The sequence below is a fragment of the Castor canadensis genome, chromosome 17, assembly GCF_047511655.1.
Source record: "Castor canadensis chromosome 17, mCasCan1.hap1v2, whole genome shotgun sequence".
Classification (NCBI taxonomy): Eukaryota; Metazoa; Chordata; class Mammalia; order Rodentia; family Castoridae; genus Castor; species Castor canadensis.
Genome location: NC_133402.1, coordinates 11,571,288 through 11,589,883, shown reverse-complemented (window position 1 = coordinate 11,589,883; position 18,596 = coordinate 11,571,288). Strand labels below are relative to the sequence as shown.

The window sequence follows — 18,596 nt, the reverse complement described above, 5'->3', positions numbered from 1 at the left end:
AAATCCAAATATCTACCAATGAATAAAATATGGTAAATTTACACAATGGAATATTAATCAGCTATTACAAAGAATGATGTATTGATATACATACTGTAACATGGATGAATCTTTGAAGCATTATACTAAGTGAAAAGCCAGTTATGAAAGACCATATGTATAATTCTATTTATATGCACTTCCCAGACTGGGCAAATCCAACAGAAGGAAAGCTAATTGATGGTTGCCTGGGCTGGGTGGAAAAGAGAAGTAACTGCTAATGGATAAGTGACTTCACCGGGTGATAAAAATGTTCTAGAATTACATAGTGGTGATAATTTCACAACTCTGTGAAAGGGGAAAGGACAGTCTCTTCAACTGGATATCCAGGTGCAAAAGCATGAAGCTGAACCTTTACCTAATATCATATAATTATTAACTCAAAATGAATTAAGTATCTAAACACAGGACTCAAAACTATAAAATTCTTGGAAGAAAACACAAACATCAAAAGATAATAAAATGTGCTTCATACACATACACTATAGAATAGTATTCAGTATTAAAGAAGGAGATCCTGTCACAGGATTTTGAGAGACATAGGCTAGTCTCAAAAAAAACAAATACTGTATGATTTCGCTTTTATGAGACATGTAGAGTCATTGGATTTATAACGACAGAAAGTAGGACAATGGTGTCCAGTAGCCTGATGACAGCAGAATGAGGGGTACAGAATGTCAATTTTGCCACATGAAAAAGTGGGGATTTGTTGCACAACATGAAAATACTTCATACTACTGAACTCTACGCTTAAATGGTTAAGATGTTAGAAAATAAGGTGAATTTTATAATATGTGAAAAGTTTATACAAAAAAATGTTATGTGAAGATTTTTAAAAATTCTACAAATAAAATAAAAAATATATATGTATATATACATATATATACATGCATATATATATACATGTATGTATATATATATGTATATATATATATGTATATACATATATATATACATACAATAGAAGTACTACATAAAAATCTATTCAAAAGTTCCAAGAGTGTTTAGATCATGGGTAAAAAAAATCTATTTTCAGTACTTTCTGTACTCAGGGCCTAAAGCAGAAAGGTAATACCTGAGCTGGAGTATTTGTAGTTGCAGGAGATGGTGACTCACTAACTTTTGGCTCACTGGGGGATGCGGCTGACCCCTGAGAATCCTGGCTGGCTGGCTGGTCAGGTGAGAAAGCATCACTGCTGTCTTCATCAAAGGAGAAGTCACCTTGAGTGTGGGGACAATCCTCCTTCCCAGCGCCTAAAGAAAGAAGTGATTGTTAACTGAGGCTGGCCTTGGAACACCAAGCTTAATATGAAAAAGAAACTGTGTCCCGTAAGATTTTTAAGAAGCTGGTTAAAAAAAAAAAATCAAACACAGTGCACCTCTCAATGGAAGCACAACTAACGATAATATATTCTCTTTTTTTGGGCAGTACTGGGGTTTTTGTATTTGCTAGGCAGTTACATTTGTTTTATTTAAAACTTCAAAGTTTCTTTTGAAAGATAGCAAAAATCTTGCCTATAATTGCTTCCTTAACACTGGAGTCCACAGGAAGGATGTTCTTCTCCACCAGCTCCATGGGGCCAGGTCTTTGAGCAATCTTTTCATTCAGATCATCAGCTAGACGAGCTCTTTTCAACTTCATCTGAGTAGCCTGCAGGGATGGCTCTGCAAATGTTTCTAAATGAGGAAACAGTTTTAACCATTAGTTGGATTACTGTTTCTATTTCATAATGTTACTGCAGGCCAACTACCTGAACTTAAACTGGTTCAAACATATTTATGTGTTCTCAACATCTTTATATAGAGAGAAAATGATGTTTTAAGAATGCTCCAGTATATACTTTAGTTATGGGTAGCTTTACCTGTCTATACAATATGGATGCCCACAGACTTGAATTAACAGGAACATAAGCCAAAAATGGGTATTGCCATTGTACAATTTACATTTGTTAGGTATTAGAGATACACAGGATGAACAACATGAATGTGGCTCATGGCTCAGAAGTCTATTGCTGTAGATCTAGCTTCACTGGACAGTCAATTCCTGGAGTGGGAGGGACTGCCTCTTAGGACAGATGCTTCTTTGTAGGGGTCAGTGGGAAGAGCTATCATTCATATTTTGGATTGATCCCTATGTGCCTCCGAGTCAGCCATCAAAATTATGAGTTTGGGTATTTCTGAATACATAACCTCGTGTCTAACTAGGAAAATCCAGTAACACAGAAATTGTTTGTATAGGAGCATCAAGTCATATGCTTATAAATGCATAAAGTTGCTACAACAGATGTGAAACTACTATAAATCTCATAACACAATCATTTGCTTTATTCTGTTAATTAGTAATGTTCTTGGTAATAAGTCTTATTAATCACATCTCACTGTTCTAACCAATGTTTTTACTTATTTAAAAATAATGGTATGTTGTCAATCCAAAATTCCAAGTTGAAAGTTGTTTGCCTCTTTAATGAAATTCCCCTCAAACAGGATTTCTCAGAATTAACTAATGTCCTTTCTTTTGTCTGTAGAACATCCCACTGAGGCCAAAGCTCACTAAGCACTCATGGTTGGTAAGCTGCTCTTCACTACACCTGTGCAAATTCTCTATCCACCAGGTGATTTGTACGCTTGCCAAAAGTCTTAAAACAGTTCACATCATAAACTTAAAAAATAAAATTACTGTTTCTTGGAAGCCTAGGTCAAATGCTTTGAAAAGATATGATGTAATACAGGAGAGTCATTAAAAATTCACTTTCAAATTAGTTTGGGCAGTTAACAATTACAAAAAATTTTGGAAAAAGACCATAAAATCTAGGATTTTAAAACTCAGATTGTATGTTTTATTGCACCATAAATGGAAATTGTTAATGATGTATAATGGCTGGTTTTATGTAGTAAAGATGATGGGTACTCCATTTACTAAACTCTTCCTCCAAAAGAAGGCTTAGCCTTTGGTTGGAATATTGGCATTTATTAAAATATGTGACTATCTCCTATTAATAATTTTCTGTGTAACCAACTGTGGACCTACTCTTGTGAGATAAAACACCTGTAACTGCACAGGAAGAGGATAGGTAGGGAGAATTACTCTAAATCACTCTAGTTCATTTTTCAATGTTTTTATTAAGATCCAGGTAGGAGAGGCTTCTGTTTATCTCCCTTCTCCTATTAATGCCACCCAAGTGATACCAGCAATATGTTTGGAAAGAAAATATTTCCAAAGTAAGTAAGTAGAGCCTGGAATGTTGGTATGCTTCTGTTTGTAGTCTTACTACTTCCTACTTCCACAAGGCTGAGGCTGAATTGTTTGTTGAACTATCAGAAAATAATTTAGACTCTTACCTGCCAAATACCCAATCCAATCAAAATTGGGTTAATGTTAAAATATTGTTGGAGGTGGTTTTAAGATACTTCAAAAATTCTAACTTTAGAACAGATGTCTTAAATATTTATGGTTCATTCATATACACTGTTAAGTTCTTAAATGTTGGGGGTAGTCTTTTTTCTAAATAAATGCAAACCTGGTTCCTTATGATAGTCAAAATATATTTGCTTTGATTTTAATTACATTAGTAAGGCCTGCTGTAGTTAGAAGGCACATGTAAACAGATAGCACTGTTACTACTCAAGCGCTGTCCCTCATAGATCAAGGTATTTTTGGCCCAGAAGACAACTGCTGTGTTACTTACCAGAGGGTTTGCTGCTCTGAAGTCACTTATGCCTGATCGCTGACAGCTGCTGTGCCCTACTACTGCAGCACTGGAAAAGCTTTTGAGAACATGACCCAAAGTGGAGAAAGGTACATACCTCCCACCTCCCATTCATGGACGTGGAGGGCTAGCAACGATCATGGATTCTTCAGGTTACAGGAGACCCTTCTGGGGGTTGTAGAGACCAACTTGGTATTTGGAACTTGTTTACAACATCCTAATGTGGTATTAGCCTGTGCCTTTTCTCTGCAACAAAAGCCTGCTTACTGTTCCACATAGTGCTTTCTCAGTTTGTAATTCATTTTTTTTGGCTGTTCGTTATCTGTCTCTGCTACCAGAACACAAGCTCTGGGAAGGAGAAGCCTGTCTCGCTCACTGTTGGTTTCATTGTCTAGCATTTTGGCCAGTGAACACCTGTAATAATGGAAACCACATCGTCTTCTGAATACTTTATATTCTCATGCCTGGCCTTTAGGATGATGCTATTCCTTAGGTTAAGATGTGATCCTAATATCCTATCTATCTTCAGACCCAGAGACAACAGATATTATTTCAACCTGACAACTGTCTCTAAGTATCTGAGAAGTTTCCAAATTCTTTTTGAATCTTCTCAAGGCTTAAGACACTCGTGACTAGCACAGGATCAAGCTTCTAGTCTTGCTCAATAAATTAGAGAAGCAAAACAATGAAAAAAAATACAACTTGGAATTTTTGACAGAGGTAGTACTAGCTTTCACGAATGCTCTGTCTCTAGAGAGAAAAACATCCAGGCCTGAGCCATATGTTTAGCAAGAATAACATGGAGCCATTTCTCCCAGCCTCCTACGGGATGAGGTTAGAGCACAAGGGGCTTTGGTAGAGTGGGTGGGGTGCTTAGGATAAAGGTCAGATCAGACTGGATTGTTGGAGAGAAGACGGCAGGTGTGGACACTGTGTTTGGTAGACATAAACAGGTTAGAGATTAGGGCTGGACTTGGGGTTATTATATATATTCTATGACTTAATGAGCAGGGCACAAGTCTTACACTGATAAAGAAATCCTCTGGACCAAAAATGTCTTTCCAGAACTGTATGGGAAAGGCACCTATGGTACCACCTGGTGGGAAGAGTCAGTCCATGCACTGGTTATTTGGAGAATCAATCCTTCCCCAATGTCTCTAACATAATAAGCTAGTCTGGGTCTTCATGTTGCCATCCAATTTGGAGAATGTCAGCCTGTGTGGTAAAAAGTTATTAAAGTGGGAATAAAATGGGAAACTTCTTTTCTTGAGAAAATGTTGCAAAATAAGTAGAAATAAAACTTTTACCTTCTAAAATGTGCATCCTGACAAGTTCAGAACGATCTGGTCGACTCCGAATCTTGTGTTTCAAAAAGTTTTCGGTCTTAAAAAAGAAAAAGAAGTGCTTGAGATTTATTGTGGTTTTAAATTTTCTTCAAGGTTCTCCCCTTAAGTAGACTGCATACTTTTTTTTGTCATGTCTTTGAGAGAAAGACTAGAAGTTAGTATGTGGAGAAACTAGTATTCAAAGCATGATTTAAATTGAAGTTATGTTGGTATAAGCACTTTATAGGGTTTTATATTAAAATGTGGGAAAGTCAAAAGCTCAACATTTTGAAGATGAATTTTGAATGAACACAGAACTTAATCATTTAAACATCTCAAATCTAAACTTCAGGACAAGCAGAAATCCATTTGAATATCAGTATGTCTAATTTGAGTTCATATTCTCAATCCTATTTTCTTAATCAGAACTGTACTCAATTCTTGAACAATGGGGCTTTAAAATGAGTTTTGTATTTATAAGACTCTAAGAGATCATTATTACATTCTGGGGAAACTGTTAAGGAATTTTTGGAATATGCTTATTTCATTCTTCATGATAGAAGTTATCCCCCAAAACAGCCAAAACAATCAATGTGCATAACACTACTTTTAGAGAAAAATACTCCTGTGATATGCAGCTCTAATGGAGCCATCTCAAGGAATATAGAAGAGTGTAGCCATGTTCTCTGACTTGGCCACACTCTCCTACCATTGGTTGAATGTACAGGTCACCTAACGATCTATATCAACACATCAATCAGTTGGCTGTCCCCCTGCTGGGGTAACAAACAGCAGAATTACTTTTCTGTTAGGTCTCAAAAAACTGTCACTGTGCTTTGAAAGCAAGAAAGTGAAGAAGTGTGAACTAGGATGCAAAAGAAAGTAATCCCTGTGCTTTCTGTCTCTGTGGCAGCCCAGATTGAATTGGGAAATATGTCGACAGGAAAAAAAAAAACTGAAGAAGTATGATTTTTTCTTTTATGTACAAAACTATTCACTGGTTTTAAAGGAATAAAATTTAAATGTCATCTATTTGCTGCAAACCTCAAAGATCAAACTTCCCTAGTATACATGCTGTCCACACCATGTATCTTCAAGATATATTTTCTCTATTGACACGTTTAGGGGTAAGATTTCTACTTGTCCACAAGTACTTTAGAATAAAGCAGAGAAACAAACTATTTTAAAGTGAACTTTCTTACTCTGGCTCGTTCCAAGCTTTTTATCTGTTCATGGAATGCCGCTGGGCTCTTCAAAGCTGTGAGGAGAAAAGAAATCATTTCCACGGAGTAAACAGAGAAGCTCACGCCTCAGTCCAGTGTTACCGCATATCATGTTGATAATCCTAGTAGTGCACATCTACAGTTCCATTTATTTACTAGTTTCTTTAGGAGATCTGAAAAATTTGAAACTTTAAATGTTACAGAATTTAAATTATGTATTCACAAATAAAACATATGAGCATTTAAAAGAGTTGTAGAAATAATGACAACATCAGGTCAGACCACTATCGGGACAATTTCCATCGCCAGGGACCTATTTGTTGATTCCTTTTGAGTCTTTGCCTCTTAATGGCTATAGAAGCTATTTGAAAAAGCCCACATGGCCTGAGCAGTAACCTAGTAACCTAAGTTTGAACACGAGGACACAGAGCATGTTCTGTCCAACCAATATGAGGTAGCATTTGTTCAGAACTCTGGCCAGTCACAGTTATGCTGCTGTTAGTCTTCATGACCATCTCGCAAGGTAGGAATCAGTCCCGTATGGATGAAAGGCTCTAAGGATTAAGTGATTTCTTGAGATCACATAGTTAGATGGTGGTTAAAGTGGGATTTAAATCTAAGATTCTGATTTCAAAAGGTTCATGTTCTTTCTACCATACCACAATGCAACACACTCTGAAGAAATATTGAGTCTTTCATATGCTAACTACGAGTATATTAAATCATCTAAAATCTCAGCATAGGGTTAGCAGTGCTTAACAAAACATCACCTGCTACACAATTTCTATCAAGTATACTTGTAAAATCTCTTCTGCTTATGTGTATCATTGCTTGAGCAAAGCCTGCCTGTGTAACCTCAGGAAGTCAGGTGAATAGATGGGCTGGGATGCTTATCCACCCACAAGGATGAGGCTTCCTTGGATTGTCAACAATCAGCTCTTAAGCATTATTTTTAGCCCTGGTCCTTGAGGTACTGCAGAGGCTCCCAGGAGTCCAGTAAAGTTGGTTTGGCTAGGGACCAGCTCCCCAAAGCAGATAAGAGCTGGCTTAGTAGTGGTGTCTTAAATACCTCATAGAGAGGAATATGGTGGTAGAAACATCTGAGTGATTATCCACAACACTGGATCTAAACTATTTAGATACTATCAACAGTAGTCCAGAAAAAAAAAAGTTTCATTGGGGAGAAAAATCATTACTTGTCACAAATCAATAAATGATTTATGGGCAAGAAATGATTTAGGAGACTGGAAGAAAAATTCATTTTGTAATTTCTTTCTAATGTTTTAAAGCCAAGTAAGTTAACTGTTGGAAAACTTTTTTTAGACAAAATCCAGATAAATAATCCCATGGTTTACATAAAACAACCATACTTCCTCTTTAAAAATATAAAATTACCCCAAAGCTGGTGGTTAAAGGTAAAGAAGACAATTTAAATAAATACTCTAAAATTAATAAAGTCTCAAAATTTCTTGAGGGAATGAACTCCACTGATACTTAGGACGTATCTGTACTTAGAGCAGAAACATTTTTGTTCTTTTGGCAATACTGGGGTTTGAACTTGGGGCTTCATGCTGCTAGGCAGGTGCTCTATCACTTGAGCCATTACTCCAGCCCCAGAAAGATTTTATTAACTACAAATGGAATGTTTATCAGTCCTGTAACCGAGATACACTTAATTACATACATCATAGTACAGTACCAAAGATAATTAATCTGAAGTAAGTTTAAGTAGAACTAGATTGTGAATTAATTTTACATGCTATTTTTGCAAGTCTAATCTCAGATCCATTTAGTAGAGTGATTACTTCAATCATTTAAAAACTAAAATATTAGTTTGAAGTAAAAACTTTAGTGTCTTAATGGTGTTCTTTGTATAATTTAAAATTCAAGTCTATTTTTTAAAGTGCACCTGATTTTAAAATGTATTCTACATGGTCTCTTATAGTTGGCAGTGCTGATAAACCCATTGGTAACTGTGTACTGAATGGATACAACTGGACATGTCCATCTTGTAATGGCACCCCAGAGATGACAATGGCACAGCAATCTTACGTGGCATGATGCCCTGGTCCACTAGCTGTTCTCTTGTCCTCCTCTGTTGCAACCTCAGCTGGAGCACTGTGGGAAGGAAACAAACATCACTGGAGGTATTAGCAAGTGAAAGATCCAGCTCCTGGGGTTCCTGAGAGCACACTGTCAAGTTTTACTAAACATCTATTCCAAAATTAAACAAGAAGGTACCTGGCACCATCCAACTTATGATGCTGCCTGTTTGGGGAACTCTAAAGTTTACTTAGCAGAGTTTTTATTTCACTGATAATCTAATTTATGACTGAGGCTAAGTATTTCCTACTTAAATATATTACATGGTATCCAAGCAAGTAAACCAGAACACTTGGTTTCTACCTTGCTATTAATAAAGAACTCACATTCACAGAAATAGAAATGTGAGAGTCCTTTACATCCTTTAGGTTCTTTTTTAAATACGTTAATAGTAAAATTTTATTTTAAGCAAAGATTGACTTGTTTGGAGGGACGTAGTTCATCAAGAATAAAATTTAAGTAGCTTAACGAAGCCTAAGTACATATTAACTAGACCTATGAAATATTACTAATGACCTAAAAGGCAATTTCTAAATTAGGAGTTTAATGATCTTTACATAAACATAATACCATATAGATCTCATTCCGTAAGTTCTAAGAAAGCCAGAAATCAACCAACACCTTATTATTTTAATAGAAGAGACTAAATATTAGAACTGGTAGAGAGCAAGGTATCATCACGAAATATGGACATCCAGTTTGCCAAATTTAATTAAAAATTAATGTTTTTCCAAGATTTCTCAAGTAGATTCCTTTTATAGTATCTATGTATTTTTATGTAGAAAAGGAGCCTATTTCATAAAAGAAGAATACACGAAATGATGCTGAGAAGTATTTCTTTGGGTTGATTAGACATATGTTTAATTTTAAGCTTTCATTTAGGTTTTTGTTTCAAATCATGGATGAAAACCAAGGATAGGATGATTGAGGCTGTGCTAAGGGTTATCAATATGCTTTAAAAAAAAGCAACTATGGATGTTTCTTCATGGTGGAGCGACAAGACAGAATTCTTCAGCGAGGAAGATTGCTGGAATGAGAAGCTGGCTCAGAACCCAGTATATGTGGTGTCCCCTGCAAGCAGTGAAGCCTGAGGGTGCAGGGACCATGGCCCTGACTGCCCTGGCTGGCATGTGGTCTTCTGCTGACTGCAGAGCACAGCTGTCTTACATATACTTCAAGAAGAACCTGAACTGTACAAAGGCTCTTAAAAATATTCTGTTATCTTGATATATATGAACATCGTTCTTTATTGAATACAGAAATGGGTTTGTTAGTTTTGGGGCTACACAATCATGCTTCACTGATTACCTCCTTTAGAGCTGAAGCAAATGATGTAAGATTCTGTTACATGAAGTGAAAGAAAAATTAAGTTTGGAAAGGTAAATGCACATTTCTGACATTAGAATGTCTGGTGATACTCTGAGTCAGTTGTGTGCAAACAAATCTTTTCCTGATGCAGTTTATCAAGGATGGCATGTTCCCATTGTACTTTACCAGGAACAAAAATAACCAAGGAGTGGACTGTGGATCTGATAGCACCCAGTGGCTGTGTTCTCTACCATTCTCCTAGGAACGCTGATGCCAATGCTGGGTGGTCATGCACAAGAGACAGAATCCTACGTAAAGGAGCACAGGATGGGAGGGGTCAGGACAACTCTAGCTCAAAGGCTGGCAGTATGGAGCACCAGGTCAAGCAGACCCTCTTTGTCCTCTACAGAGGACATGTCAGAGGTCCATGTCAGAGGGAGAAGATCCAGCAGCATGGTCCTTCCATTCTCTCAAGGAGCCTCAAAGAAGGGCAGAAAAAAGAAAACAACAGAAATATCAACAGGTCCCTTTTTTATTTCAAATAAAAACCACCCCCCAAAGCACAAAATGTCTGAAATGTTCAGAGAGCGACAGATGTATCCAACACGGTACAAGTTCTGGGTGAATGAAGTGTAAATTAACAACAAATTGATTTGCAAGCCCACTGATGACAATAGCTAATTAGTCTTGGAAGTATCTCCCAACTGTGTATTGGTCATTTCAGAATGCACATGCACCAGGAGAGCAGTCCTCTGGCCGTATCTCCAATGACTAGAATTGTACTGTTATGTTGATATGCAAAAAGGCACCTGTTACCAGGAGGGCAGCACACAAAACCTGCATGTCACTATACCTATTTCTGGTCTCAACACTACTGGATGGGCTTCCCCCATATCAACTAGTTCTCCATCTGAGCACATCAACTGAGTATCTATCAGTTCAGTTCAATTCAGACCCAGGTACATAGAGTTAGGGTCTGACACCCAAGACTGCTGTTGTTTCAGATGCCAGTCACTAGTCTAGGCCTCCACGAAGTTGGAGGTTGCGACAACACCCTACTGGACTCAAGAATTTGCTAGAATCAGTCACAGAATGCAGGAAGGCACTTTATCATTGCTGATTTATTATAAAAGATATAATTCAGAAACAGCCCAATGGAACAGTTGCACAGGACAGGAGGAGCAGAACTCCCAAGTCCTTTCCAGGCACACCATCCTTCCCTTGACTATGCATTGGTCTTCCTAGGACTAATTCTTCTAGGAATGAATGGCTGAAGCCATTCAGGGCCTCCAGCTACTAGCATCTTGTTAACATATCCAAAACAACAACAAAAACTTCTTACCATGCTGAGGATTGCTAGGATCTAGAAAGAGCTCTATGTCAGGAACTGAGAGCAGAATTTATTGGTACTTCTTGGGGTCTGCGAATGGTTAAGAGACCCTGAAAACAGAGTCCCTGACTCTTCTAATGATCCAGGAGGCATTTACTGTTGTGGGTCAAGAGGCTTTATCAAGCAGACCCTCTTTGTCCTCCACAGCCTCCTTGTTCACCCTAGGGTGTTCTCAGCTATGTGGAGGGAAAGGTAGTCCAGAGCACTGATTACCTGGCCCCTTGCACAGCAGCTGTGTTTCTTAAGAGCAATGAGGAAGCTGGTATGCTTCTGATCTCTGGAAAACTCAATACACTCTTCAGGTGTGTTGAGACAAGATCTCATTTCTAGCTGCAGACTGAAGACTGACACTGGTCCAGCACCATGTCCTGTGGTGGTGGTTGTGGTGATACAGCTGCCTAAAAAGTCAGTCTCCCTGACAATGGTCTCATGTCTACAAGAGTCTTCTCTCGGTGCCTCATGGGGTAGATGAATTGTGTAAATGAGTTCTTAACTCACAACCTCCATGCTGTTAGTAAGTTGACTGACATGTAGTTGCATCATTGCCATCTTGAAAATTATTGCATGCAAGCAAAGAATGCAGGTGAAGCTATACAATTTTCAGGAGGAAGAACACTTCAAAACACTCAGTGACAGTATCTACATCTTACAGGAAACAAAACAGGTGGGGAGGGGGTATAAAGGAGAATGGTGGAGGGGGTGAATTCAAATATGATATACTGTAAGAACTTTTATAAATGCTACAATGTACCCCCACCCAGCACAACAATAAAAAAATAAATAAGAATGGGAAAAAGAGAAAACAAAAGAGGTAAGTAATAGAGCACAATAGAATTCATGTTACAGTTTACAGTTATAGCACTCCTTAAGTTTAAAATTAAGGTTTAAAACAGGGCTTAAAACTGTCTCAATAAAGGAAAGAAAAAAGAAAGGGCTGATACAGAAAAGTATTTCATATGGGTGGTGTTATATTTTTTTGTGCAAAACACTTCGACAGAGCTGAGTGCAAAGGCATATTATAATCCTATTCTATATAAATGATGACACACCTTTTAATGGCTACATTAGATACTCTGCTGGGTGGACACACCATAGTTGACTAAATATCTCTACCTACCACTTAGGTTGTTTCCAATTTTTGGAAGTATACACAATGCTGTGGTGAAAGTTTTGTGTACAGAGCTCATTCCTCAATTCCTATCACCTTCTAAATTAAAATTCCTAGATGGAGTAGTACCTCTACATGAGCTATACTGGGAAGTCATTAAGTACTGAGACTAATTTCTTTGGGCACAAACCATCTTCTTTTGGAATTATAGTAGAGTATGAGAACATGAATGCAGATGACTTTCTGCCCATTTCATTTAGAGAAAAAGTTTAATTACTGAATTTTTCCAAGGTGCTGTGTCTTTATTATCTCTGAGGGCTAACATCAATGTTTTCTTTCCTATTACATGTAAGAAATTAATGTAATTTTGAAAATTTTACTTAATGTTTATTCCTTGTCACAACTGATAAAAGCAGTATTATGTCAATAGAAGTGTTTTGAATTTGCTCTATTTTTATACAAGCAAAAATTTGATCTTAATCACTACTCCAAAAAAGATAGTTCATCCGTCTGGAAATGTCATTTCTTAGCACTACAAATAGTTCAGATATCAAAAAAACTCTTCTTAAATGGTTTAAAGTGGCAAAAAAAAAAAAAAGATTACTTGCCAATACAAAAATACCTTAAAATATATGTCACTGTCATATTTATATCTCAGTTCAAAAATTTCAACTGATTTTTGAAACAAGATGGTGTCTATTCTGTTTTGTTTCTATTAGTTTTGAAATGTATCCTTAATATGATGAAATTAAGGTGATTTTCACTATAAAAGAAAAAAACACATTCTGTAGCATATTAATGACAGAAAACAGTCATGAGATGAGCAGGACAAAACAAAGCATAGCCTGGGCCCAGGGAGTTTGTGAGGGAACATCTGAGAACTGAACATTACAAAACCAAAGCAGAAATGACAGTTTCTGGAAAACAGAATGGCAGGCAGCTATGGTCTTGGAAGTTCTCTGTGAATAATTAAGATTTCAGTGATGGACTATGAGGAGGGCAAAGGAGGGGAGATAAGCACACAGGGTGAAAAAGCACACCCTCAACCCAAAAACTTGAGCAGTGAAGTAGAGGCAAAAGCAAAGATGGAAAACTAAAGAGCAGCCCAGAGCTGACTCTGAAGTCACTGAAAGGCAATAAATAGGTCTTGGTTTTAGATACGCACTGCCCCCAACAGATGGTTGAGTAGTTAAGAGAATGAAGTGGTTGGACTTTGGCAAAAAATTTATCATGTATCATTTAAATAGTATTAAGTGAGGGACCTAATCCTGTAATAAAAGCAAGTATTAGAAGAAGCAAGGTTAGAAGAGCCAAAATCCTTATATTATCTTTTGAGCTTGGGCACAGGAGGGATGAACTGGCATTCATTTAAACCTTGCCTTGATGCTTCATCAAGCAGCAGTTAGTGGCCAGACTGAGGATTACAATTGTTTTAGCAGGTCAGGACATACCGAATCTTGAAAAACCTTTCGTTAAAAAGGCACAAGACTGAAGAACTATTATATTTTTCTTCAAAAATAAATGTTAAAAAATGGTGGTGTCTGTTATTAATGTACTGCTACTATTAACTTTAGACATCTGTGAAGATAAACCACCTTCTGTCCCAAAACAAAACTATAAGGATAAAAAAAATTTAGTACCACAGATTCATGGATTTCTTTGTTGTGAATGGTTTATTTTGCAGTCTGAACTCAGAGAGGGACCACTGCCTAAACTGCTAATCTCTTGATTTAAGAATCTATGCATTATATAAGGTTTTCCTATTTATTTGTTAAAAATAAAACTGCACATGTCTATCCAAAAGTATTAAAAATAAAAAGTCAATCAATCCCACTCAGACCTCCTATCTTTCTCCAAAAAGGTAGTTGGATTCCTATGGGTACAAAAAATGTTTTGTGAATATTCCACTGATATTTTATAGAGAGTTTGTGAAGGAAATACATGGGGTGAGATCATATAGTTCATGTAGTTTGGGAATTTGCTTTAAAAACAACATGGAATGGCTGGGCGCTAGTGGCAGAAATCAGGAAGATTATGGTTTGAGGCCAGCCTGAGTAAATGGTTCGCAAGACCCTATCTTGAAAATACTCAAACACAAAAAGAACTGGTGGAGTGGCTCAAGTGGTAAAGCTCCTGCCTAGTGTGAGAGCCTGAGTTCATATCTCAGTGGTACAAAAATGAAACAGAACCAAAAAAAACCCAACATAGAATGCAGCTGTTTCTTCTGCATGGCTATATCTAACAGATGGATGTATTGATTGGTATATGTTACCAGGTATTTTTTTCCCTACTATAAACAATGCTACAAGTGAACAGTCACATTCATCTTTGAGGCATCTTTTATGATATGCCTATAGACTACATTTCTAAAAATGGAACATTTATTTAAAATTTGATAGTATCATTTTGCCATTCAAATATTTGTACCAATCTATAGTCCCACTTGCAAGATAAGAGAGTACCTCTTTGTTCCTCCCTTTTCCATATACATATACATCATTATATTTTAAGGTAACTTTAATTCAGAAACAAAGACTGGCCCTATCCACCTAAAGGTAGTGGTGATATCATGCCAAATGTTAGTAAAACTTCATATAACGAATAAGCAGTAAGGGACAGTAAGAGAGCAAAAGAATTAGCTGGGGGTGATGGGGCTGGGTTTTCAAAGCAATGGGAGGTATTTACAGAGCTCAGGTTATGCTTTCTCTTGTACATATCACACATTTATTTATAAATTTTGTGGAAGACTTTTGATGTTCCAGGGTAGTTCCCAGAGGATGGCTTTTATTTTTTAAATTTTGATCATAGGGATTAATTTTTCATTACCTTCCACATGATTGAGAGAGGTACTGTACAGATCTGAGATATACTTAAAATCAATAGTGTGTGGTTAAGGGATTGGTCATTGAGCTTGAAGGAGAAAGACAAAGATGATTCCTGAGTTTCAGGTCTGAGCACCTAGTATAGTAGACCACTTACTGATAAGGAACATAAATTGGCCATTAGAAGTTTGGTCTTGGACATGTTTGATTTGAAGTGGAGATATCAAAATGGTGATTGACTCTGTGGGTCTGGATTTCACAGACCGAAAGGAATCTGGGAGTTATCAATTATACAGTATTTGAAGCCACTGGAGTTTGCTAAAGGACAGAATATATTAAATACACAGGACAAAAGAATCTCAGAACTGAGCTCTTAAGAAAGCTGACAATGACAATGGTTTTGAGACTATTAATTGTAAAGTCAGGCCGTTAAAAGGCAGGAGGGAGGGGGGTGTGGCTCAGTGGTAGAGTGGCTTCCTAGCATGTGCAAGTACAAAGGTGCACAGAAGTGACTCATCCTTCAGAATGGAAGGAATCAAGACAGTGATCCCTCAAAGGGTGCTCCTAGCTGCACAGGTATGAGGTCTTTCTTTCCTTGGGGCAATAAAAACAGCTGGTTAAAAAAAAAAAAAAGAAAGAAAGAATAAATGAGCTTGTCTAAACCTTAAAAAAAAAAAAGCTGACAATGAAATGTCCATTTATGGGTCAGATATGGAAGGAAGATCCAGCAAAGGACCTCAGAGGAGTAAGAAGGTAGAGGAATCAGAAGAGTGTATGTAAAAGTGTTTCTAGAAGGGGGTAGAACGACAGCTGCTTTAATAGACAAAGGGGATGCTTTTATAGAAGTTAGGCTGGAGGAGGTAAAGGAGTAAGGAATGGGCAAGAATGCTGAGTGCTGTTCATGAAAGCACGCTTCTAAGATGTTGACCTACAAGAGAAAGTGAACCTCCAGGGTGTGGAACTTCGAGTGGGAAGAGTCTTGAGGGAGAGAGAGGGAAGGAACGAGAATGAGCATGAATGAGAGCAAGAACATGAGAACAAGAAGACAGCAGGTTCCTCGGAGGCTGTAGGAGGGGATTCAGACATATAGGATGGTCTCTGTTAAGAAAAACTACATCACAACTGCAGGCAATGAGGAGTGGACACTCCTGTAGGGAGTCTCATAGCTTTAGTCTGGGATGTCCAAGGAGTTCCCAGAGGATGGCTTTTATTTTCCCAGAAAAGTAGAAGAGAAGTCATCTGTTGAAAGTGAGATGGGTGAAGGGAAAGTTAGTTGTAACTTTTAAACCTCTGTGAAAGAGGTTTAAAATAATCATAGCAGACTGTGAAAAGCAAGTTGAAAGAGAAACACAGTAATTTATTACCTAAATGCTCCAAATAATCAAGGCAACCACTTGAGGTGAGGCGGGGCAGGCATATCAGTCAAGAAACTGGCAAGTCATTCATTGGCTCTGAACTATGTCATTTTTATGAGAGAAGAATACCACAAGATACAAAATTAGAACAGGTCTTTCTAAAGTTCAGTATTAAAATTTGAGTTAAGAATAATTACAGCACAGCAGTTTCATTCCTCCATGAAATGCAAAGAATTGAAATGAGGTACTCAAACACATGTATACACATGTTCAGAGCAACACTACCCACAACAGCCAACTGGTAGAAATAACCAAATGTCATCTACAGACGACTGGTCAAATTGTAGTCTATTCACACAATGGAATAGTATTCTCCCATAAAAAGGAAGTAAGTACTGATACATACTAAATGTTGAAGAACTTAGAAAACATTATGCTAAATGAAAGAAGACACACACAAAAAATTACATATTGTATGATTTCATTTATGTGAAACATCCAGGGGCAGAGTGCAGACTGTTAGTTGCCAGGGACTGGGGAAAGAGGATAATGGCTATGGGGTTTTCTTTTGAGGTCAACTAAATGTTTTGGGATTAAATAGTGGTAGTTGTTACTCAACATGGTGAATACACAAAAATGCCACTGAAATGTTCACTTTAAAATAATTAATTTTAAGTTATGTGAATTTTGCCTCAATAAATTAAAAAAGAGCACAGTTAGAATGAACTTTAAGAAACTAAAATCAAATTTCCTATTTCCCATGCTCCCTAGCTGTACCTTCCTACCAACATAATTCCATTAACCCTTGGATGACTCAATCTTTAAAGAAATGAATAACTATAAAAACATGATATATTCCCTATCACAGTGAATTCTAGGGTTATTTTTGCCTCTGTTTCTCTAGAAGTAGATTTCATCCTTATATTTCTAGCATCTTTCACAATGTTTACCATATGTAGAAGTTTTAAAAAACATGCTCTACTTCATTTCGCATGGTACAGTTAGAATATATATAAATGAGTTACAGTCTTCTAAAAAAGAGAATACTGTATTACATTTAAGACTAAATTACCAAAAGCATTTTCCCTGGGAAAGTGATTATTTTGGAGCAAACTTTGATTTAATTGTGTGAATTTGCCCGAATTCTGAGGTTATTTTTAAATTGAAGTTGATGCAAGGAAGAGAGGACAAAATATGACTATACTGTTTTGAAGAGTAGACCAAAGGGTAGAAGAAGAGGCTGTAGGCAAAAGAAGACAAGACCATGAAAAAGTGATGGATATGAACTTCTCATCTCCAGTTAAAATTAATGTAGAACCCATGCTGGATTAAGGAAGAAACAAAGCACTAAATATTCTCACAGATGCCAAAAAGTAGCAAAGGCCACAGAGTTTATAATTTGCCAATTATAAAATAAGGTTGTTCAAAAAATTTTTAAAAATGGAATGCAAAGAGACCAAAAATAAAATGGTGGTGTGTCCTCTAGAGCTGTGTTATCTGCACTGATTAAGCAAACTTCCATCACCACTTCCTGTCTGAAACAAAAGCAGAGCTTCAGTGTGCACATAAATCCAGAGTTCAGATACTACAAAGAGCAAATGGCATTTGCATCAGGAATATTTATATTATGACTATTTTTTCTGATTAAAAAGGGAGCAATGACATCAAGTTAACTAGAAATCTGTGCCGGTTAGTGTCGGAAAAAGTTGGTCCTTAGACTAAGCAGGAAAAGTCAGCTTTTCTTTTTACTGCAAGACTGTCTACTGCATCCTTATTAATCATACTACCAGCTAGGGTGGGGAGATGATAGAATTCTGAGCCACTATCCCTCGTCTATAAGGAGGTCCCATAATCCAGGATGCAGCAATTACTCTCATGTATTAGCAATTAAAGAGCAAAACTGTAGTACAAACTAAAATGCTAACAAGACTGCTGTTATTTCAGGTACCACACTGCAAGTTTCCTGCAATAATCTGCAGCATGAGGTCAGGAAGACAATGTTTGAAACACCCAGCCTTGGAAATTTACAGGAGCTCTAATAACTCTCTGGTTGGCTGCTGCTTCTGTTGCCATGGAAACAGACTGCTAAAAATGGGGCATGATTCTTTAAACTGAGCATACCTTCACACAAATTCCCTTCTCCTTTTTGTCAAAAGTTGGAATGAATTTAAAGTATGCTTCTCATGGCATGGCAATGTGGTATTACACCAGGAGCC

The 18,596-nt window shown here is 37.1% G+C and overlaps 1 protein-coding gene and 1 pseudogene across 9 annotated transcripts in view; one reads left to right on the top strand and one right to left on the bottom strand.

The window, feature by feature from the left end:
- Positions 1–18,596, bottom strand: part of Mrtfb (myocardin related transcription factor B) — a 184,786-nt gene that overhangs the window by 37,208 nt on the left and 128,982 nt on the right. For 8 of the 9 annotated variants that reach the window (XM_074059998.1, XM_074059997.1, XM_074059996.1 and 5 more), the window contains 5 exons: positions 8,347–8,412; positions 6,274–6,329; positions 5,054–5,129; positions 1,555–1,716; positions 1,115–1,293 (listed from right to left, as the gene is read on the bottom strand). In XM_074059998.1, the coding sequence (XP_073916099.1) occupies positions 1,115–1,293; positions 1,555–1,716; positions 5,054–5,129; positions 6,274–6,329; positions 8,347–8,412 (539 nt within the window). The remainder of the gene's footprint in view (positions 1–1,114; positions 1,294–1,554; positions 1,717–5,053; positions 5,130–6,273; positions 6,330–8,346; positions 8,413–18,596) is intronic. The other variant, XM_074060000.1, reaches the window with a different exon arrangement.
- LOC141418695 (small nucleolar RNA SNORA31) lies at positions 5,903–6,010 on the top strand (annotated as a pseudogene).